This window comes from Metarhizium robertsii, assembly GCF_000187425.2.
Source record: "Metarhizium robertsii ARSEF 23 chromosome Unknown MAA_Scf_3, whole genome shotgun sequence".
In the NCBI taxonomy this organism is placed as follows: domain Eukaryota; kingdom Fungi; phylum Ascomycota; class Sordariomycetes; order Hypocreales; family Clavicipitaceae; genus Metarhizium; species Metarhizium robertsii.
This window is the reverse complement of record NW_011942171.1, coordinates 1,859,643-1,882,533: the sequence shown is the minus strand read 5'-3', so window position 1 is coordinate 1,882,533 and position 22,891 is coordinate 1,859,643. Positions and strand designations below refer to the sequence as shown.

General features: G+C 51.5%; 7 protein-coding genes across 7 annotated transcripts; 4 read left to right on the top strand and 3 right to left on the bottom strand.

Annotated features, from left to right (window-relative positions):
* Positions 1-1,978: 1,978 nt before the first annotated feature.
* MAA_03826 (uncharacterized protein) lies at positions 1,979-3,043 on the top strand (the record flags this gene model as incomplete). Its single annotated transcript, XM_007821824.2, has 1 exon — positions 1,979-3,043. One exon carries the CDS (start codon positions 1,979-1,981, stop codon positions 3,041-3,043), a length of 1,065 nt encoding a protein of 354 aa, XP_007820015.2.
* A 1,591-nt stretch (positions 3,044-4,634) lies between these two features.
* On the bottom strand, positions 4,635-6,695 carry MAA_03827 (IBR domain-containing protein; the record flags this gene model as incomplete). Its single annotated transcript, XM_007821825.2, has 2 exons — positions 4,635-6,051; positions 6,148-6,695. The coding sequence occupies 2 exons, from the start codon at positions 6,693-6,695 to the stop codon at positions 4,635-4,637; spliced, it is 1,965 nt and encodes a 654-aa protein (XP_007820016.2).
* Positions 6,696-12,419: 5,724 nt separating this feature from the next.
* Positions 12,420-13,314, top strand: MAA_03828 (uncharacterized protein; the record flags this gene model as incomplete). The annotated part of the gene is made up of 2 exons (XM_007821826.2): positions 12,420-12,631; positions 12,762-13,314. 2 exons carry the CDS (start codon positions 12,420-12,422, stop codon positions 13,312-13,314), a joined length of 765 nt encoding a protein of 254 aa, XP_007820017.2.
* A 1,478-nt stretch (positions 13,315-14,792) lies between these two features.
* On the top strand, positions 14,793-15,860 carry MAA_03829 (ELL-associated factor; the record flags this gene model as incomplete). Its single annotated transcript, XM_007821827.1, has 2 exons — positions 14,793-14,895; positions 14,959-15,860. 2 exons carry the CDS (start codon positions 14,793-14,795, stop codon positions 15,858-15,860), a joined length of 1,005 nt encoding a protein of 334 aa, XP_007820018.1.
* Positions 15,861-16,137: 277 nt separating this feature from the next.
* On the bottom strand, positions 16,138-16,688 carry MAA_10956 (uncharacterized protein; the record flags this gene model as incomplete). Its single annotated transcript, XM_011412901.1, has 2 exons — positions 16,138-16,533; positions 16,596-16,688. 2 exons carry the CDS (start codon positions 16,686-16,688, stop codon positions 16,138-16,140), a joined length of 489 nt encoding a protein of 162 aa, XP_011411203.1.
* Positions 16,689-17,037: 349 nt separating this feature from the next.
* Positions 17,038-19,779, bottom strand: MAA_03830 (POPLD domain-containing protein; the record flags this gene model as incomplete). Its single annotated transcript, XM_007821828.2, has 1 exon — positions 17,038-19,779. One exon carries the CDS (start codon positions 19,777-19,779, stop codon positions 17,038-17,040), a length of 2,742 nt encoding a protein of 913 aa, XP_007820019.2.
* A 1,523-nt stretch (positions 19,780-21,302) lies between these two features.
* Positions 21,303-22,471, top strand: MAA_03831 (Oestrogen-responsive protein Fam102A/B; the record flags this gene model as incomplete). Its single annotated transcript, XM_007821829.1, has 2 exons — positions 21,303-21,816; positions 21,885-22,471. The coding sequence occupies 2 exons, from the start codon at positions 21,303-21,305 to the stop codon at positions 22,469-22,471; spliced, it is 1,101 nt and encodes a 366-aa protein (XP_007820020.1).
* Positions 22,472-22,891: the final 420 nt, after the last annotated feature.

Here is a 22,891-nt window from a genome sequence, read left to right as displayed (position 1 = left end):
GCGGCCGGTGGGCCACGCCAACCGACGGAAGTCACGTGGGGGGGACTGAGAAACCCCAAAACGGAGCCCCGATGGTGAGGGCCTAGGGGAGAAAATCGACACCGGATGAACTTATTATCCGACGGTGCATAAGACCGAATTATGCAAATCGTACTCCGTATTTTATGCTATGTATTTCATTCATTTGACTACAATTTTGAAGCTGGCCCCGTCCTGAGGCAGGTACTGTGTCTAGGTTAAACATGATGATGAATGATATCGCTGCATCACTTCAGGGGCAGAAATTGGCCTGTGCAGATTTGGCAATTTATGCGGTTTATTTCTATATTCTCCCTTGAATCTCAGATATCCCCTTCTGGATGACAATTGGGTTGCTTCTTTAGCCCCTCCAGCATCAGACATCTTGTGACTGTTCTTCGTCCATAACTCCACTGACACAGTTCAAGGTCCTCACGTTGCGCATCTTGAGGTATGGGAAAGGCCGTATTCCGTACAGGACACATCTCTATGCCCTGTCTAAAGGCTGGGCGGGTGAGGCTTTGAATTGACCACGCAAAAGGGGGGGCGTCGTGTCTTAGGCCTCAAATTACCCGAGAGGAGTACTCGGTACGGAGTAGCTAAAGCAAGGGATTTGACTAGGGGGTGGTGAGTCGTTCAAGAGCCGAAACCCGGTAACCAGTCGCGCGCCGACAAGCAGAGTTGTCTCGGGGAGTGGTTTGCTCCCAAAAGAAAACAACCGTTTGCCAAGGAGCAAAGTCGAGAAACGAATACGACTCAGTGGCTCGTCCACTGACTTGGTCGCTGACCGGTAGAAATGTTCAGGGTCAATGTACTCCGTATCGTGCGGATGTTTGCCCGTGCACCATTTTTTTAATAGTAACTGCGTGCCTGATGGACCTAGTTTCGCAACAGAACGATGCAGATATCGTACCGGCCGATTCACGACGGTAAGCTCGGCCAGTTGTTTCAAGCCAGGAGTCGGGACATGATTGTTAGCGAAATAGCGGCTGGCCAGCAGAATGTTTGTCAAAGAATACGGACCATGAACAAAATCAACGAGACTGAAAGCAGTGGTAACGTAGACCACATTGTACACTCGATTTCGGGGTCTTCCGGTGCTGGACCGGCCTCAGACACCAAAGGCTATTGCTGTCTTCAGAGCTCTGAAATATTGATGACTTTACAATTCCGGGCCTCCCAGTACAACTGATGCTGCATCCAATACAAGCTAGCTGTTGTAAGACAGGAGAGAATGGATTTCGAGTTCGTGTAACCACCCAAAGCACGGGCAGTCCCGGTGAAGCACACGGAGCAGGGTATGAAGACCAGGAGGTTGGGGTCGACTGAGGTAATATGTAGTCAATGGACCACAGCCGGTACGTTGCTCGGCTTGTTCGGCCTGTTTACCGCTGCCTAACCGTCTTGTGTTGGTAGTGTAACCGGATGAGAAAGCCGGGTATTCTAGATAACCCCCTGATGCTCGAAGACGCGTTATGAAAGTCGTAAGCTTACCAAAGTCCGCCAGTGTAGATTGTATCAACAATTCACTAGCTATAACTACTATGCAGCATGTTTCAACATTCATCGCAATTTCTTCTTGCTCGAGTGCCACTCGCCATGGGTACGAGAGCGAACGAGTCCAGTTCGCAGTCTTCGACATCGTTACATGCATCTGAGTTGACTGACGTCTCGGCCGTGTCAGTAGCAACTCAAGTAACATCATCGGCTTCTGCATCTCTCGGAGGACTTGATATAGAAACCAGTGTTTCTAACAAAACACCAGTCGTGTGAGTACCGTGCCGTAGTTCTTGTCTGGTTTCTCGGGGTCTTGCTCCCTAGAATAGACATTTCCCGTTTGCCTAACCTGCCAGGCAATCTGTTCTGGCCTATTGGGGCTAACTTTCCACCACCTTAAAACATATATTGTGAACAGCCACTAAGAAATGAACTTTATAGTGATTCAGATATCGATAACAACATGCAGAGCGAAGCCATGGCTCGTGGACGAGTTACCCTAAGAAGCACGTCAACCTGGCGCCAAACTTGGGAGGCCAATCTCGACGAGGGAACTGAATACTCTCCAGAGGACGCTGCATATTCTAATTTAGACGACAAAAGACTAAAGCACGCCGAAAGACAGCGTGCTGCCCAAAGCAAGGGCGTTCAGCTCGGGACCTGGATAGACTCCCAGGTCCTCCAAGAAGACAGAAAGCACGCCGTCACCGGATTCATAGATACCGTAGGCCGCCTACAAACACACGTTCTGCCGGAAACAAAACACGGAGAGTCGTTGGCCGAGGAGTCCCCCCTGCCCCCTGGCTCCGGCAGGTGCTGGATCAGGTTTTCCAAAATCAAGTTTTCCGAGCACCTACACGGCCTGGATCACCTGCAAATAAAGGAATATATCCGCGTTCTAAGTGAGTCCAGAGAAACCAGGGGCCGCGTTCCGGGCGACGAGGAGGCGGCCGTACAAGCGGCCAAGTACCGCCTCTCAAAGGACCCTAATTGGGTCAAGTCCAAGAAGCGCTATATCGCGTATAGTGATGCCGAGCGCGGGCTTGCCCGGGTCCGATCCTCACCTGGAGCTGCCGCGGCGCATTGGGGCCGGACTGGGCCGCTGCCTATCCATTCCCTTCACTGCGAGACTAGGACTCGCGAGCGCCAATTGCAGGGCGTGGGCTTAACCAAGGAGTCTCAGGGGTTGGCACATGGCGGAATCGGAGTTGCTCAAAACCAGGCAGATGGTCGGATGATGCATCGAGGGCAGGCGGTAGAGGCTGCCGCAGCTACATCTTCCACCAGCCGCCGGGTGCTCTTCCGCGAATGGAAAGATGTGCAGAGATTTGACGACATGTGCGCTGTGCAGGAAACTCCTCGCAGGGGTAAGAGTATACGTCGTGCCAAGATGTATAACGGCATCAAGTATGAGCGTCAGACGACGGGTGCTTTTATTGGAAAGCTTGTCTCGCGGGGTGTATTAATTAATATTGATGGTGAGGACTACTTGGAGCACCGTGTTCTTGCCATGCCCGGGTTCTGTTAGAGCCAACGTATTCTGGGCTCCGTGTACATGTGTATAGAAAATAGTACAGACGTTTCTCCATCCCATGATTGTGGTGGCTAGATCTAACAAGACGCAATAGATGGATGAATGGTAGGTAGCTGGTGAATGAAGGAAGAATTGATGTGTATCGATAGTCCCGTGCACTGATCTGATAAGAGTTTAGGTATTGTTGAGAAGCCTCGCAGTTGCAGGTTGAGATGCATGGGGAATCTTGTTCTCCAGAAGCTATTGACAGTACACACTCGGTCAGGGACAAGCGAGGCAAATTGCCTAGTAATAGTACTAGTACTATTACTACTAATAGTACCTAGCTCATCACACCGAGACGTCATGTTCTGGTTTCTCATGTTGGCCACCGCCCAACAAAACGAATTACCACTGGTTTTGATCGTCCAAGCCCACTCGATATGTCATATTTGTAATTCGTGCAACAAAGAAAATGCCGGCACCCCCCCGTCCCTGCGGGGTGGCAGTTACGTACGGAGCACTGAGCAGTGAGGAATCAATCCATAATTAGGCTCCTTGTTATGTCTCTGAGATCGTGTTCGTGCTTGGGTGGCTGGCGCGCACTGACGAAAACTCCCAGAGTTCTCGATCGGCATCTCGCCTTCCCAAGAGTCGCAGGCAGCAGCTACATCTTGGCGAGTTCCGGTGTCTTTGGTCTGAACCTGATAGTACTCTAATAACTATGTATTTTGCCAAGGGGGTTTCATACCGAGGTCGACTGGACAATCATTCCCCATCTTGACCATGAAACCGCGCTTCAATACCAAAGAAGAGTCATGCGCAACGACCGAGTCTGTCCAGCCGAATTGGCCTGTCTGCAGCGGCCCAACAACTAGTACTTGACGCAACCACGTTTGTGATTATTTTGCCAAGGTTCCTGTATTCCACAAAACTATCCATCATTTCGGCCGCGGCGAATCCAGAATCGCCAAGACAAATCATGGAGTTTGTCGAGTTGAAGGAATTGGCATGGTGGGAAAATGGCTTTGAACAACCTTGACGTGGAATGCTCCTTGGGTTTTCAGCACACTGAATCTTTGTTCATGCTTATGCAGCTATAACTCAGCCAAAGAGACTTCACCAGATGAGCATTGCGGCACGGCAGGAGCATCATGAGTACATCTTCTTCCCTCAATTGACAATTAGAGACGAGGTACTATTCTACCCACCACTCCCTCCCCACTCTGTAATGGCACAGAGCCCATTTGTTAATTGTACAAATAAATACCTTTCAACGAATCAAGAATTGATTGCAGTGAAGACACTAAGCAACTTCAGAGCAATTGACGGATATGAGATATGGACAACCTGCAACCAGGTCTCCACGGCGAACGATGCTGAGTCTCGAATGGTCACTGATTAACTAAGATTATGATTGAAACCCGACAAATGAAACAAAGAAATGCCCAGGCAATTCGTATATATGTTGGTGAATCAGAAATTGCGTCAAAGTATTTCGTCGTAGTAAAAGCATAACTAAACGGGGTATAACGTCCGCCATCACCGGACAAGTCATTAGATGTAAACGGGTTTTGAAAAAAAAAAAAGCCTTCATGACATATCATTAGGACTCAACCACCGTTGGCACAGCGTTTTCCGGCCAGGATGGTGCATCCACCACGGCGTATTTCAAGCCGTCTTGCTCCTGCAGCTCTTTGCACAATACCTCGATTGCCAAGGTCCACCTTGCCGTGGTTCGAGATTGACGCCCGTCGAAGATGCTGTGGAATTGTCCCGCTTCTTGTTTATGTTTGTCGATTAACTCGTCCCTTGCCTTTCGCTGCCCGTCAGCCTGGTCCTGGAGATCTGTTTCATGCTTCTCGAGGAGCTCCTCCATTCTTTTCTCCTGGCGATCCCGCATCATATTGATCTTGGACTGATGTTGTCTTTCCATGTCGTCGCGCAAGTTGTACTGGATCCCTAAATCTCGAAGGTTTTGCTCAGTGACAATCCGTGGTGGCAGGGCTGATCCGTTTGGATTTTGCCCTAAACCATCGCAGTAGGCTTCCATATGCTTTATCCGTACGCGAATGCTTTTCTCTGCCTGCTCGAGTGATTGCCGAAGTTCTAGCTCTTCCGCAATTTGACGATCGTCAAGTTGACTGGTTTCCCTCGAATGCTTCTGAGACAGCTGTTCTTCTTCCTCGACTTGCTGGTTCATTAGTGCAATCCCCTCCGCAGCATGCCTTGCTTTCAGAGAGCTCTCAGCAGAGCATCTGAAGTCCAGAAGTCGTTGCTTCTCTTGCTCTTGGGATGCCCTCAATGCTATCATACTGGGGTGTGATGCTGATCGTTCTTCGCACTCCTGTCGTTCGGCTTCTCGTACTGCCTTTGCCTGGGCTGCTCGCTCCTCTTCCTCCTTCCTCCTTTTAGCCAGTCCTTCCTCTCCATTGCAAACATTGGGACAGCCAACTGCGCTATCCCAGACACCTCCACAAGAGTGGCAGAATTGTGCACTGCAGGCGCATGTCGTCGGGCCAATGCTATCCGAGAGCTCTACCAACTTGCGACACCTATAGCAACGGCGCCAGCTGCTTCGTCCCCCAATCTTGAGTGCATCTAAGAGTTCCCAGTCTCCGGGACAGTGAATGCCAATGGAATGCGCTGACTGTTTACATGTAGAGCAAACTTTTGTCTGGCACTTCAGACAAGTAACTGCAGACGGCAACTTGGGGTCTAATCTTTTCAAAGGCGGTATAAACTCTCCACAAAGCGTGCTGCAGCAAAAGATCCTCGACTCGGATGGTGTGCTATATTGGTGAACTGCCTTCAAGAACGATTCCTGAACATCAAGATCGAGAGACTGCTTCAGAGCATCAGCCGGCACTGGCTGCGCGCAGCAGGTTGGAGGCATGCGCGTCTCATGGTTGATCGCCTGAATCACCAGGTCCCTGATACAATCGGTACAGTGTGCATGGCCGCATGGTAAGCTTTTCAGTCCGTTGGTCTTGTTAAAGGCAGCTTGACAGGCGAAGCAGGAGCTAAGTGATGAACACAAGTTAGCATACCCCAAGTCATGGCCGGCCTGAAAGGATGGGCCATCAGTAGGAACTCAGAAGGAGAGCTTGTTCACATACACTGGAGTGTCGAATAGGCGAGTTGGCTTCTTTCTGAGTCTCATTCTGTTTCGGAATCCTGTGGTTACACCTGATATGCTCTTCCTCGTGCTAACGCTGAATATGCTCTGGCCAGAGCTGTCGATGACAAGACTTGGCTTTCGAAACCTTGGTTCTTCGTGAACGGTGTCGATTTGGGAAATGTACTTTTCATATGAGGCAAAGTTCAAAGCCTTGCAATGAGGTTTGTTGATACTGCTGTCGAAGGACGAGAGCTTTGGACTAACGCCGCCATATATAGACGAGTGAGGCGTGAGATATGTTGTCGACGCTTCTGAGATGGTGGAAAATGTCTGCTCTCGTGAGGTAGACTCGGTTGAATCAGACGCGCTCGAAGTGACACGCTGAGCTTCTGCGACAGACGGCAAGGTGGCCATGATGCCCAGACCGTGAGCCTTCTTTAACAACTCGCGATCATATACGAGTTCTGACTTGCCAGCACGCAGGTGCATCACCTCGGTGCAATAAAGGGCATCTTCCAGCTCGGGAATATGGGTGGTAGTGTCCATGATAGCTGTTTTCCCTAGTCTCACTTCCCGCTGCAGCAATGATCGGTGATGATGGGGTTTGTACCTTTTGTCGAACAATACAACAGGGGCACCCGGATTATGTCTTCACGAGCCGCAACAACACAACATACCGCCCACGAGTCGACCTGGGGCCACGCACAATCAAATACATTTTGCCGACGCATAGGAGGGCGTGAATTCTGAAACCAACAAAAGTCGGGCAATCGAGTGTGTGATCTAACTGAACTGCAAGTAGGGGGTGTGTGGAGGACGGGACATGGGCTGGACTGGATGGGCTCATCCAAGACAAGCGGCACAGATCCGCCTCGCGATAGGCGCCATTCTCGACGTAATGGCTGCTGGCGCAAGATGGGACGGGAATGTCTGAGAGCGACGGCGACCAGGAGACTAGGCAGGCAAGCAGGGTCTCAGAAATAAGGGAAGCTAGGGTCAACCAGGGCTTCTGAAGGGATCGGAGCGCTGGGGCGAGCAAATTCCTAGCACTGCTCAGCCATATGAGAAAATGCCAATGACCAACAGAAGGGGGGGTGGAGAATCGAGATGGCATCGCGAAGTGACGGCTTATTGTTTTGTATGGGGCCCAACAAGAGCACGACGTACATACAGAGTACGGAGCACGGCTTCCTTGCCTGAGTATCAGGTAGAGGAGAAGACTGCAGAATGAGTAAGAAAAGGGACTAGAACAGGGGCAATATTGCTTGTTGGCCCTGGTCGCCATGCTTTGCTCCTGAATCTGATGGCCTGATGCCAACGAAAAGAAGCAAGGTCGCATCCGGTGTTGGCAACACTTGCGTACACCAAGCACATGCAAATGTTGGAGATCTATGCAATATTCCGCACAGGGCCAAGTGATGCGCAGTTAGCAGGCCGAGTGAGGCTCATCGGGATAGAGAGACGGAGGGAGGGTCGATTGAAAGAGCGGATGTGGCGGCAACATTCAATGCTTGACATGCATCTAGATCAATCATTACAATGCCAGAGCGGGTGCAAGAGGGCTGCTGGGCTTGCTGGTTAGCAGGTCACTTACACATTGACTCGCACATCGATCATCGATGGCAGCTGCGAGGGTGTACCTGCCCTCTGGATTGTTTGATCACCGTAAAGTTTAATCATAATCCTTGACTGACACCGACGCACTGATGGGGTGGCCGTGGAGCCGGGGGGAAGGGAAGAGGGGGGAAGCTCAGTGCTACCGTGCTACCGTGTTACCGTGCTACCGTGTTAGTAGCCTCTGGCTGTAGGCCAGCTGCCAGCTGCCAACTGCTAATTATTTAGCTCTTGCCAGTTGGCAGCTCAATAGCCAATTACGACCAACCTTTTTCACGGAAGGAGCAACATTTTTTTTTCTCGGTCCAGCGCTGAATAATCGCTCCAACATCCAAATGTCAAATAGTCTCGTCTTTCTACCACCCAGCGTGCCCATGACCCAATCGCTGTGTGATATTAATTTTCAGATCCGGAACCCGCTTAACATTGTACCTCATATGCAGTGGTACCACTGATAAAGGAGTGAAGACATGGCCATTCCTTGTACTCTGTTGTACGTCGTTGCACTCGTAATACGCAGTTTACAAATCTCTGTCAGGAATTTGCAGGGCTACGGGCCAACGGGAGAGGCTTGAACGAATCGTCCATCAAACTAGTGTGCAAGCCCCAGCCCCCGCAGCTAGCAAGGCCAGCTAACAGTCTCTCATTACGGAGCAACCAAGTCAGGGATCTTATTAGTGGCATATCCTGTGGCAAATTGTAGTAGTGTTGTGGTCCGGGAGGTGGACAACTACGTCAATTCTCCGAGCAATGGATTGCTACCTCAGCTCGGTCCATCAGATAACTGCCGTCTTGACAAGAAGGACCACGCCACTCTCTGGCACGTACGGAGTACATACGATACGTACAATATGGAGCGAGTGGCTACCGAAGGCCGGCAAATATGTATCGACAGGCCGCTCAAAAACACAAGGCAAACACCATCTCATCTCAAATTCAAGTAGCCTGCCTATTGCCGGCGATACTGAAGGAAAGGCCGTCGACTAGAGTCGAGGGCAGCGAGCAGTTGCTCATTCATTCTTGTGGGACTCCCAACTAGCCTGAGTGTCCCATCATCTTGTTGGCTTGTTAAAATACGACCAGCAACGTCTGCCTGTTCGTCTATCCATTTTAGCGCAACCGCTGGTCGCACTGCCAGTTTCCGGGTAAATCCGCCATGTATCCACCCCAGTCCAGTGGCTGTTCATCTGGCGGAGTCTGGAGAACCAACCGTCTGATCGGTCTGCCAGCCAGCAGCATCGGTCTACATCGAGAAATTAGAGTACCTACCTAGTAGGTAGTTACTACATATATATTCAAGCGGAGATGAAGCTCTCAGAAGATCCCTGGGTAATGGCTATCATCATTCTATAAGCCACCAGTTAATTCCAATGTGAGCAAGAGAGAGCGTATGCTTAAAATTCTGCCCTGCCATCGCTTTCAGGAATCTTACTAACGATTTGATGGGGGAGTATTTGGAAATGATCAAAAGCGGCCGAGGCGGGTCAACCTGACCCACTGCGTACGGCCCAAAAAGACGGTTCATCCCTGATCTCTCGAGACAATACGGAGTAATAGTGAGCGCAACGGTTGATGGTTGGCAGGCAACGCAGGGACCAGTCGACCACCTCCCTACGATTTGTCCTCGTTGCCAAACGCGACAGGTGATTAACTCCGTTCTGATTCCTGAGCTGTGACGGGCCAACAATGTTTTCGCCTGCCAAGTGTAATATTGCGTTAATTATCACATCCGGGTACAGACCGTATCACAGCCGAATCAGACGAATCCACAACAACCTAGTGACGTCTCAAGCAATTCAGAACAAAAACAAGGGCAAACGCAGGGCAGGACACTCCGTTCCACACCTTTCTCTGCTCCAAATCGTCTCCTTCTATGATTGCGCTTGGCCAATCAAGAGGGGATTAGTAGAAGAAGCAAATTTCTCCGTACTGTACTCCGTTACCTGCTCGCTCAGGGTCGATGGCACGATGCATTCCGATGTCGCCTCGTCCTGCTCCCTGGGTGTGACTCTGGAATCAACTTGCACGGAACTTCATAGATGTCAGCACCGACATTGCTAGCATTCCCGTTACTGCACCACCTTCATCATATATTCAAAGCGCGCAATTTGCGTCTCGAGTCTGACTTCGCGCGAGCTTCAGGCCAATGCCTGTGAAACAAAAGGTTACAGTCAGTCACGGGCTTCATTCACCTACTAGGGACTTAACCAACGGCAGTTGTTCCCGCCCCGCCCAATTGAGAGCGGTGTGAGCACGACTTGAAGTCTCTGAGAAAAATGTGAGACTTGGTTCCTTAATCGCACACCAAAGGGCTATGAATCAAGAACAAAAAAGGACAACGATGGCTGAGTTTTCAGCCCACTGCTCTCTCAGCAGGTTGAATTAACCCAGTGCTACGGTTCAACCATGACTACGGAGTGATGGAGCAAACATTGTCTCGACAATGGAGTTACAGAGGCCAAACTGGGGCAGTTTGCGTGTCGTTGCAGGTTTGCAATATTCATGGTCCCCTAGCAGCTTCTCAGCCTAGGTGTGTTGAAAATTTTGGTGCGCTAGCACTCTGTAGCTTGACGAAGGAACATTGAAACGAAACAATTTGGCAAGCTATACTTCAGGTGGGTACCGCGCTGGATTTGCGCTGGAACATGTCACGCCTTACTTCATAAGGCTCGTGATCATCTTTTTCGTGGTACACGGTGAAGATCGTTAGGACACTTGGTGCCTTGAGATAGACACGCCAAGGCGCCTATTGCCGAAAACTAGTACATACATAGCTTCGGAGTCTTGCCATCCGGGGGTTCCCTATGTTTTATTTGCTTTTTTCAATAGGTGGGACAATCAATGGCCCCGACTAGCCATCATCAGATGTTAGCAAATGAAAAGAAACGAGCCGGTGGCTTGAGCGGGCACGGAAAACAACTCTCCGAGAGGTATTTGTGTACGTATGTGCGCGCATACCGAGAGACTTCCGCAACTTTAGCAAGATCGAGGTCGTCGTTCGATCTTTTAGTGCCGTCAACAATCGAGGCATTCTTGTGCATCCTAGTCAGTGGCTGTCATGAGGTTCTTCCCTATTTCTCGGTCGGCGTATCAAGTCAAGCGGAAGCAGACGATGGAACCCTGCGTTTCCGTTTATCTTGCAAGATATGGCTGACGGCAGTGTTGACCGCCGACAGCTCGTCTGATTTGTTATTTCAAGCTTGGTCAGCCTGCCCAGTTCAAGCCTAAGGCCGTTCCCATTCACACACTGGTCGGGGATACTAGTTAGTAGTTATGTTCCCGAACTATCATGAACTAGGCAAGGCGAGACAGTTGCCGTCCATTTCGGCGAGGTCTCGCCTGAAGCGTGCCAGACACCGAGCACCTGAGATAGCCAAGGCTCCAAAACATCAAGGGTAGAGCCTGATGTAGAGGCGTGGCATCTCATCTGAGATGGCAAACGCAACTTGCCAAGTGCCCGCTGACGTATCTGCATCATTTGAGGATGTTGGTTCTGTCAAGGCGTCTTGCTAATGTCGTGTATAAGAGCGGCGCTTAATAATGTCATGGCCAGGTGGGACCAGACTTCATTTGACCGTCGATTGGTCACTATTCTACTCGGTATCAGTGCGCAAAAACTAAGCATCTTGTTTCTTTTTCTCATCAACTACCGGGCGTCATTGAACAGGCTTATAAGGAGGCACAAGTGCAGAATAGTTGGTGGAATAATGGTAGCAATACTGTCTTGACAAAAATGAAAAGGGAAAGGGGAAAAGAAAGACGCGCAAAAAAATGAAAATAAAAATAAAAATGAAAATAAAATAAAATAAAAGGGGTCATGCACGAGGACTCTACATCATGCGAATGCCAAATGCCGCGGAAACGCCGACACAGTTCGAGTCGGTTTTCGGGTGTTTGCCTGGGACTCTGGGAGTTGTCATTTGGAACGTATTCGTTTCTGTACACGCTATTGATGACGCCTTTTCTGTATTGCCATACGAAAATGTTGGCTGTCCTCGGTTTTCGTGGTAACGATTTGCGCTTGCTAATACTCTGCCACCATCTGTCAGCTTAGACGTCGAGTCAATATTGATGAATCGATGGATGTAGCAACACGGCCAGAAATATCATGATGTACTTCGTTCCCTGTTGACGAGTTTTTGCTCTAGGACACGGCCCAATACAGCTGGGTGCAAAGTTCGACCAACTCGGACACATAAACGAAATACATGCTGAAGCGGGCTACAGTCATTTTGGGTCATGCTGAATGTATATTAGGAGAGAGAAGCATTTCAATTGACAAGGGACCTGTGTGTATGACACCAAACTCTCGCGTACTCGAACTTTCTTTCGTTTGTGCGGCTATCGATGGAACACACCTTACTATGGAACAGCAGATGTGAATGACCAGGACAATGACAAGATGGACTGTATGTCTAGATGTATGCTGGCCGAGATTGTGGCATACTTTTGGTTCTGGTCTGGCTGCAGTTGCAACATTGAATGCTCTTGCCGTACGTGTAAGTGACTGTAACCAGGGGTACTGTGCCAAAACAACGGCATCAAGGACTTCCCAACAACACCAACCCGTGACGGGGTCGATCAGCATCATTATTATTCCTTCATGCCAATTTCCTTCGAGACCGATCCTATCTTCAGACACATAGAGTTACGAGAATGTGGTGGGCCGAGCGGCCTGAGCAGGGCTCACTTCGTGCCATTATTCAGGCACACAGTCGAAAATGCATCCTTGTCAGAGGCATTGCTTGGACTGGGATTCATCTTCGCATCTTGAATGTTCGGTTCCAGCCAGGAGATGAACAGCTAGCCAACGCGCGAAGCATGTGGCAGACTTCTCCGGGCGAGATCGCGGTGGCGGAATATCTAAAGTCTTCTTTCCGGATCGCGCAAAATACTGGGATTCAGAAGGTCCTCGACCTCCTCGGTTTCTATAATCTAGGGCTGGTGCAATCCACATGTCCTCGAGCACATTCACCTTCATGCTAACTTGTGTTATAGGATCAAGTCGCTTCAACTGGACTTTGACGGAAGGGTTGTTGACTTTGTATATACGGATGGGATTTTTAAGAGCGACACCGGCGACTCTTGCATTGCTTACGTTAATCTAAATACAGTAACCTTTCTGCGAAGAGCATACATCTGGGGGGCCCGGGGGGCCCAGCTATCGCCATCTAACACTCCTATGATACGCCTTCGACAAAAGAAGCAGCGTCAACTTACACCTCCAGACTTGGCCGAAGATCCCTATATACTATGCATTTTGATCGCCCTAGCTCAGAAACAACTAGAGGATCGAGACCAGACAGACGAACCCTTACGGGTGTCTTTGCTTGCCCTTCCAGGAGCGCGAGCAAGCCACCTCTACTTTTACACGGCTTGCTTCCCCTTCAGCTTTCTGAACAAGTTTACCGAGCCCTCTCTATTCCTCGAATGCCCTACTGTTTCAATTTCGTATGTGAAAATCCCTTTGGACAAGCCTGAAGAGTTCCTTTATCACCTGAAAGGCGTGCTGCTTGAGACGGATGTATTGGGGACAGAGGAAGAGTCATAGCTGAAGCTTTGAAATGGACCGTCGAGGGAGCAAACGTTGCCAAAAGCAATGTGTGTTCAAATCGCTTGCTGAGCCCGAATGGTTTCAACTCGGAGAGAATGCTATCCCTGTTTGCAAGAAACGCAATGCAAGATCCATTTGTCACGACTTGGGCCGCACTCCTCGAGGCTTACAACGCTGTCTACAAAAATAAAAGAGCAGTTGGGTTTGTGGACACTTCATTTCAAACCTAAATGCCAGATGTCTCTGAATACTAATGACGGTACAGAACAGGGGTATCGTCACATGTGTTGTTTGATGGCATCTCTTTTGTTCTCCGAATGACCACTCACTGCCTTTGTTGACGACTTTGGACGTCATTGGCAAGATAGATGCGAATTTGGAGGGTAGAGTGTCTTATCGGCGGAGATATGGTTGGCCTATTGCTTGGAGACAATATTCAAATACTTGATGGTAATCTTATTTCACCAAGAACAGCGTGGGTGGTTGCGCCATCCTCATTAGCGTGTGAGTCGGCAAGTTGCAAGCTTGGATGAGCACAAGTTACTGATTCGCTTTGCTAGGTGCTGCAGAAACAACAGAAATAGCAATATTCATTTATTTCGCCTTTTTAGCCTTGTCTGTTGCTGTGATGTATTGCGTTGAAAAGCTCGACAAGTCTTTTGCGATGTGGTGCTATAAGAAGCGCCGGCACCTGATGGTCTTTGTGCACATGGACGGTCCAAAATGCATGGTTATTGTGCTAGATTCAGGACGAACAATAATGCCTTTGATGTCTGGTATCTCTTTGTATTGTAAGGCAAGATTGCCGGTGGGGAGAACAGAGGTCTGGTGATGCAAGACGGGATTCTGCAGATGATATTCAGTGCAGATTACTCGGTACACACTGCGGTTGAATTCGAGAAGTGAGAATTGACAACTGACAGCTGAGGACAGGGAATCAACTTTTGATGCCACATGAAAGGCGAAACTGGCCAGATGTCGCGCCCACGTCGTTGATTAATGCGCCTGCGGTGCAACTCTGAATCCACAGCCTCCACCCAACAGCCCACACAGCAGTGACACGACATGCTCGAGGGATACTGGCCATGCTGCATCTCTCTTGGCCGCTTGTCCAGCTCCTGTTCATGCTGATGGCCTGATGCAAGTGATAATGGTAACGACGCCGTAACTGCGCCGTAAGTACGGACGAGTCCGTAGTGTGCGTACCGAGTGCTACTCTGGGGACCCGGACAAAGCTGGCCTCCCTCGTCCAGCCCCACTGTCGCCCGTCTCGGCCAGTCTCACTCACACTCGATGTCCCTGTCATTGTCCGTCATCCATCATCCATCATCCATCATCTACCGCGGCCATCCTCTATCCTCGAATTGCTCTCGCTCAAACTCTCGCCATCGCTCTTATTTCGACCCCTGAATCCACAGACAGGATAGCACCTCACGCGGCGGGCTGCACCGCTGTCGGCTCCGCCCAGCCCCAACATGGCTGGTCTGATCGACCCGACCGTCGCGGGCAAGTATCCCGTCATTCTCGGCGATGGGCTGCTGGGAAAGACGTCCAACGAAATATTCACAGGCATTAGATGTACGCATTCTACAACAGCGACTCTCAATTGCCGCTCTGCTGCTTGCTAACACCTCAGCTCAGATAACCACAAACCTGTGCTATCCTCCGACGATGCTCCCAACAGTGCCCGCCTCAAGCCTTCGCTCCCCGGCAAAACAGACTCATACGACTTGTCGTTTACAGACGACGACGGCGCTTACTTGTACACCGGCTCGAGAAACACCAGCAGCAGTCAATATGTCCTACACTTCGATAGCGAGCGCAAGGCCTTTATCCTCGACAAGATCGACTCCACTTTCAACATGAACGTCACCCGGCTGCCGGGGAACTCAGACTCGGCCCGTCTAAGTCGGCAGTATCCTCACCTCGACAGCAAACAAGGAGCAGAAGCGCAGCCCCAGCGAGCCGCTGCGAAAAAGACCACCGCACCCAAGGACACATCTGCGACCTCGGCTGCAAAGTCACAACCCAAAGAACCCAAGCGCAAGGCGGAGAAGAAGCAGCAAGCCAAAGAAGTGGCTCTGTCTTTCCCCGAGCCACAAAGGGAGAAGCCCAAGCCCAAACCAAGCTCCTTTGACGAAGAGGAGGACGAGGACGAAGATGATGACGGGGGCTTGCTGATCGAGTACCCCGGTGCCGACACTACTGCTAGACAAACCGACTTCTCGCCAGCATTCCCACCCCCGAGGCGGTTTGACGACTTTATGGACCAGCGAGACTCCGAGGCCGATGATGCGGATGGGGAGAGTGACGACGAACCAGACATGGACTTCAAGCTACCTAGTCCTGTGAATCATCACCGGCCGGAACCGATGGATGAAGACGCCATGGAGATGGAGCATGACGAGGGCGAGGGCGACGTTGCCGACGATTTGGAGGATGTTCTAGAGAAGGAGATGGAGGAGGCGTTTGAGGATCTGGCGAATAGCCAGGAGGAAACGCCCATGGGAGGCGACGAGAGCGAGATTAGCGAAGAGGACTGATGAAATGCCAAACGGGCTTGATTTATGGCGTCTCGGGCAAAAAAGAAAAAGTGCGAATAGAAGTGTATAGATTCCGAGTTGAAATTTCCAGCGTGGAACAGCGGGCGTTGGGGGTGTGATTTAAAAAGAAAAGACCACCTAGGTATTATGCTACACTTGAACGAAGCTTGTTTGTTTTGTTTCCCAGTCTAACGCATCCCCCTCACGCGAATTGAACATGAGCCATTGTCCGTCGATAATTCTCATGGTCAGCTCATCACGCATCCAGATCACCCGGCTAGCAAGGCTCCCTCCTCCCCAGCAAGACAACCTCGCCCTCGCCTTCCTCGTCGTCGTACTTGTACCTGTCCCCGGGTAAGTGGTCCGTCACGCCGTCAATCTCGGCGCCGCAGAAGAGGTGCCGCTCCGCATACGTCAGCAAGCGGCCGTGCTCGCGCAGCGCCTCCGCGTCGAAGCACCCGACGCACATGCTGATCCTGTCCGACGCCTCGTGGCGCCAGAACAGGAGCGAGCCGCAGCGGGAGCAGAACCCGCGCGCGTTCCCAGGCGACGCGCGGTACACCGAGAGCGTCGCCGAGGACGTGTACCTCAGCGAGGAGACGGGGACCCTGTGCACCCGGAAGATGAGCGAGCCCGTCTGCTTGCGGCACTGGGAGCACTGGCACGTTGAGCACTGGGCGTGGGACCTGTTAGCTGGGCGGCGGAAGGGAGAAGGGGGGACCCTGTGTTGTTTACTTGCGCGGTGAAGTCGTGGTCTGCTGGGAATGTGATTGTGTAGCGGACGCCTTCGCAGAGACAGCCGCCGGAGATGGTGGTGGGAGCCATCATTGATGCTTGTTTGGGGTGTACCTGGTGGTTCTATTGAGGTTTGGGACAGATTGTGGTTATTTTGGCATTTTAACGCTGACGGTGATGAGGAATCACCGAGTCGGTACTAATCGCGGTGAGCTGAATGTGTCATTGACGCCTTTCGGCAACAGCTGGTGATGGGCGGCGGCATGCGTGAAACGGCAAGACCAGCCCCCGCCGCGATTTGCATAGGCTAGAGTTGGTGTGGCGTCGGGAAGGGCATCATCTGTGGGCATCATCATGATTGGTGAGGGAAACATTTTGATGCAATTTCCTGTCTCATGATGGGTATATCGCATACATGGTATTCTGTCCACGTCTAGTATGACTATATCGCCTCCCATTTTGCTATCCAGCCGACATTCTCGCCGGCGTTTCTTATTATACATAACCGTCCTTCTTTGCTGTTTGCTTTCACACCGGGAATTACTTTCTCGACGGCCACACTGCCAATGGCTGCTGCTTTGCCGTCGGCAAGACAATATGAGCCCGATGTCACGAAACCGATTAGGTCTTTGGCATCGGGAACTAGAGGATGGCCGCCGATGTCGACCTGGTTTGGTGCAGGGGGTGGATAGGCGACTGGTGGTGCTGTGAGTTCCCGAGCGAGAAGCTGCATCCGGGACTCCATGTTTGTGGCTTTGGCCGTGGTGCGAGCTCGTTTAGATGAGGAATTGCATCCCTGCGGGACCTTGGAGAGCCATTGGGCGCGTAAATCGTGCGGCAAGTTGGAGCTGTTGTCCTGTGGTATAGTGGATGGGACTTCGGCGTTTGAAGACGTCGGTGCTGGAGCTGGTTTTTGAGGAAGTCTATAAACTCTGGCGCATGTAGTAACTGTGCCGCGTGATAAGAGTGTGATGCGGACATTCATGATGGCATTGGGTGGGAGTTTAGGCAGAGAGTCTTGAGACGTGACTGCCTTGGAAAAATCTGCGCTTGAAACTAAATTCAGTAGCTTCAATGATGGAGGGTTCGGCGACGTATTGGGTGTAGAGACTGGCTGAACATCGTCCATGGCATCTTCATCGTCGGATTTGTCTGCTTGGACAAGCTCGGGTTCCGTGGTGGTCTTCGGAGGCGCAGGTAAGTCGAAAAGGAATTCATAGTCACAAGCTAGACCATCGCCAATTTCACCTTTCCTGCCGGCCCCCAGGTCCAATGTTGCCCACGAGGTTCTCTTGCTCTTGGGACGCCTGTCATATGCTCGTTGCCTCTTTTGCCGCTCTTCCAACTCCCACTGAGCGCCCGAATCAGTACCCATGAAGTCCGTTGGGAACCATGATAGCCCTCGTTCAAACGCAACTTGCATTGCCTCGTTTAACCCACCAAACCGAGGATTCATACCTGATACGAGAGGGCAGTGGACCATGCTATACCACAAGGGCAGAACACATTTCCACGGCATGAGCACCACCCACGTTCCCTGGGCCTGTGTGCTTGTAGGTGAGCGAGACGCAAGTAGAATTATGGGAATAGGAGGGTCTATTTGGCCGGGCTTTAAAAACGATCCAGGGCTTATTGCGCCCCTTCTCCTGTTGATGGTCTTTTGTGACGGCAAGCATGTGGCTTGGAAGCGACTGGTTCTGTCAAACAGTTCATAGGGCTCCAGTTGCTCTTCCGCCGGCCAATCTGCCAATATCTCTAGAAGCTTGCACTCAGCTTCGGGATCATCTGGAAATTCCATTTTTCGAGGTGGGTATCTCAGACGGGGGTCTTGTATTGAGAATCCAAGAACTGAATTTGCTGGTAATGAGGCGGGATTAGTTAGACCCTTCAGGGACCTGAAAAGACTGGCGTGCTTGTTTTTGGGCCTCTCCTCTGTTGAGTAGGGTGTCATGGTGCTCAAAAGAGCTTCTGTAGACGCAGGACCGGTGAGTTCGATGCTGCCAATTTCAAACCTCAAATCTTCGACAAAAACGCCCGATCCCTTCATCTTGGACAGACGTACTAGCTCGGCAAAGACCTCGAGGAATGCTGCCGGATTTACTCTGATGTAGAGTTGCCGCTTGGCCTGGCTCCCATTTGCTGCATTTTCTGCAGCCACGGGCTCTGGATTCCATATAATCGTAGCTGGACACATGACTCTGTTCAGACCGTCCTGTGGCCGTGAAATGCAGCCCGACCACGCCTTCAACCCCATCCTCCATTTCGTGCCTTTGTCATTCCAACACGATTCTTGCATAACCCCGACGCTCTTGAGAGTCTTCTCTATGCCATCAGGGCCTCCATACACGCCAATTGTGCTCATGTAACTCATATCCCAAACCATGGTCCCCCTCTCGCCTTGGGCACGATGAGTTGGCCGATAGATCTTCTCTGTTGGCGTCAAGGGGATAGCAAAGCGCCACAGAGGATTCTTGGGATCAGTCATATGCGCTCTTTTGGCATGCCACTTGTGAGTCGGTAACCAAGTCTTATTGATCTGCCTTTTGCGAAACCTGGCCGGCGGTGTGGGAGGGCTGTTGAGCTGGTTTCTTCGAATTTTCGGTTTAGGCTGCCGTCTAGCCAACCGTTCGGCTTCGATGGCAAGTGATTTTCCTTCACTTTGGGCAGATTTTTCTTTTTTTAGTAACCTTTTGCGCTTCCTCGCCGCCAGAACACCCTGGCGTTTTGCCGATTCCGCTCGTATTCTCGCCCTTGTTGTCTTTGGTTTTCGTTTTCTAGATTCAACCAGGGGGGTATTGTCGTCTTCCATCTCTCTTCTGGCCCTTGCTCTCAGTCTTCGCGGCACTCTTTTCGGATTATGGCTTGCTGTTCGACGTCGCAACCCTCGTGGGACTTGCTGGAATGCACGGGTTGAGCTGACAGCTTGGGAAGTGGCCATGCTCTGCTCGAGAGACCGAATCTCGAATTCACGCGCGGCAACAAAGGCCGGAAGGTCGAGTTCGCCATCTTTCAATGCTGCATCGGCTGGCTGGGCCGGGATGTGTCGCGCCGAGTGCGTTTTCGCTCTCTTTTGACGAAATGCGTCACCGCGAGCACTTGCCGAGGCATTGGCAGAGCCTGGTACAGCGTTACGCTTCCCTGTGGCAGAGCCAGATGGACCACCGGATGGCGGGTTAGGAGCCATAGTCACTGGGCTATGATGGCCAAGCCTGCCGAATGCGTGCCATGTGGTCTATCGTATGCGTGTTGATGTGATTGATACGCGACCTTGGCTCAGAAATTTGACACGGCCCACTGCTGCAGCTTTATCGATAGGCGGTGACCCACTATGACACGGGCTTGGAAAGGGACATGGAGCAATTCTTAAGGTTCATTGCGGAGTACCATCACGTAGACATGCACAATTTCAGCTTGGTTAACATTTCAATGCCACCAGAACTTCTCGTAGTGTTTAGCCACAAGGTTCCCTATTAGTAGACTATCTGGGACGCAATCAAGGCAACTGGTGTTGTCGAGCCTAGCCATTTAATAGCAATAGCTGACCCCGCGTATAGAAACAAGAATTGAACCTTCATAGACCCAAGCGTATCCGTTGAGCGGCTTTGCTTCGAAATGCGTAGTATTTGGTTAACCAACTGCTGGATGAACTGATGGCCCTTAATCCTTCAACTGGTGAGACTGGGGCCTCAAGGGTTAGGGTTAAGCTGTAGCTGTCTGGGTACCCAGTTTTCCTCCTGTCCATCCATTGATTGATTTTGTTCTTGCGCCTCGCTTCCCTCGTTGCCACAACAAGCGCTTTATCTCTTTCTCTTTCAGGTTGCTTAAATCGCCTCATCATTTCGCCAAATTGTCCCGCAAAAATCCTCCATTCTGCAGTAGCGCCGCCGCTCCGGGATCGCCGGCACGTGCCTCCGTTGCTCGAGGCTGCGAGAGCCTCACTCACTCCGGCACCCGTGCTCCGTCTCAAGCGTCTGGTCTCAAGCGTCTCAAGCGTCATCACCCACACCTACGCACCACCAAACCCCAGCAGCCCATGACCTCTATCAGTAAGCCTAAATTCCGAACGCCTCGTTCCCTCGTGCTTAAATAAGTGTCTGTGTCCGTCTTGTCTTTGTGTGTGAGTGGTGCATTCTGGCGCACGGCAGTCTAATTCTGGATTCGGTTTTAAATCCCCCTTCAAAACACCTCGAGACATTTTTCGCTCTAGTGTGCAAGCGCCAGCTCTTCTCAACTGCCTGTTCATACCGGACGCCAAGGGGCCACGACTTCTTTGGGAAACGCGCACCGTTCAAGTGAACTCGGTTGGATTAAGCACGCTCATCACCCACCACTTACCACTCACCACTCACTCCTCAATCACTTGCTTGCATCGGTTGTTTCCTCATTGCATTGATGCATTGCTGCATGGACCCTCAATTACCAAAAACACCGAATCGCTAACATGAAATTTTTGGCCACAGTGGGCAAGGCTCGCAGGGTGAGTGTCGTCTCCTTCGACATTGAGTTCTCGCAATCGAGGCCACTTTTGCTAACAATGCCTCAAGCCCAAATTCGAATTACATCTCAAGGTTGGACGGGCCCGACACTCTTTGTTGCGCACCTCTCCTAGTTGTCATGTCTAATACAATCCCTCTACAGATTTATGATTTAAACAACATCCCCCTCGTGTCTGGCAGCTCATTCATCAAATGGCATCTCTCGCACTCAATGCACGCCGAGCATCGAGGGCGCACCGGCAAATGCCCCATTTCCAACCACAAAGTTGACTACGGCTACAGCAAACTGATTCCCGGAGTCCGAATCTCCATGGAGAAGAACAACAGCCTGACCGAGTGCCCCATGGAGTTTGAGATTGTCCAAGAATTTGCCGTCGCTGAAAAGATCACCCTTGGCTACGTCAAGCTCAATCTAGCCGAGTACGTGGAAGAGAGCGAGTCATTCAGCCGTGAAGCAGGGTCGCCGCCTCGAAAACGCAGCAGCATCGGCGTCAGCCCGACTCCCGCTGATGGCGGCGCCGGGCCTGAAAATCGCATCGTCGAGGAGGGCATCGTGAGGAGGTATCTCATGTCAGACAGCAAGATCAACAGCACGCTCAAGATCGGCATCCTCATGGTACAAGTAGACGGAGAGCGCAACTTTGTCGCGCCAGCACTGAAAACCGCCCCCGTGTTTGGCGGCATCGCAGGATTAGTAGCACCCGAAGCTGAGGATGACACATCACGTACGCTTCTTCCCCCTCCTCCCCCCCTTTTCCCCCAGCCATGTCACTTGCTGCTAACGCGGCTTCAGCGATGCCCAGTATTTCAAAGCCCAGGGATGCAGCCGAGGTGCACGACCTCTACCGCCGGACCCTCGCGGCCTCCTGGTCCCGGCAGCCTAATGAGCTACCGGCCGACGAGTGCATCGAGGACATCTTCTCCGGCGGCAACGGCTGGGGCACCAAGAAGGAGGCGCACGACAATCACAACAGCGACGAGGGCGAGGCGGAGCCCTTGGCCGGCACCCTTCGGCCCAGCGACTTCCGCCGATACGCCAACCACCACAACAGCCATGACAGGAGCCACAGCCGGCATAGCCGCAACAAGAGCGCGTCTAGCGACAGGAGCGTGTCCACCGTCACCGGGGGGTCCGGCGGCAACGGCACCGGGGGCCACAGGCGCGGAGGCCGGTTCGTCAACGAGGATGGTAGGGATGCCCGCGACGACGACCTCGGCAGCAGCAGGAGTGGCAGCATGGGCAGTCTGGCGCCGACACTGGGCAGCAGTAGTGATGGCGGGAGAGGCGAGCCCGCCATGAGGAGGGCCAGGGAGGTGGACGAGTTTGAGGTGAGGGACGACTTGGTAGCTTGGAAGTTGCCCGGCAGCGTGGAAGCTTGAACTGAACCGCTGGCACTTCAGTGACACGACACGACATGTATTTTCTTTTCTCGAGGTTTGTAGCCGGCGTTTTGATAAAGTGACTCTGATACCTTGCCGCTTGGCCGGAATGGCATCTTCTCCCTTCTGCAACCCGCCCATGATTTGCTCCGTCCACCAAACACTGACACCCATCCCATCCCAACCGAATACTTTTCAAATCCAACACATTCAAGTAAACTAGTCGTATTGATCATGTATAATTACCATACACCTATTTATTTATCCCGTCTCGATATCGAGAATCACGCTGTCTAATTCCGTGGAAGCAAACCATGCCCCTTGCCACTTCCACATTTTGTCCACCAATCTATCAATAGTGTCCCCCTTTTTGGTCATGTCAAAAACAAGAAAAAGAAAAAGACAAGACAAACGACCGAT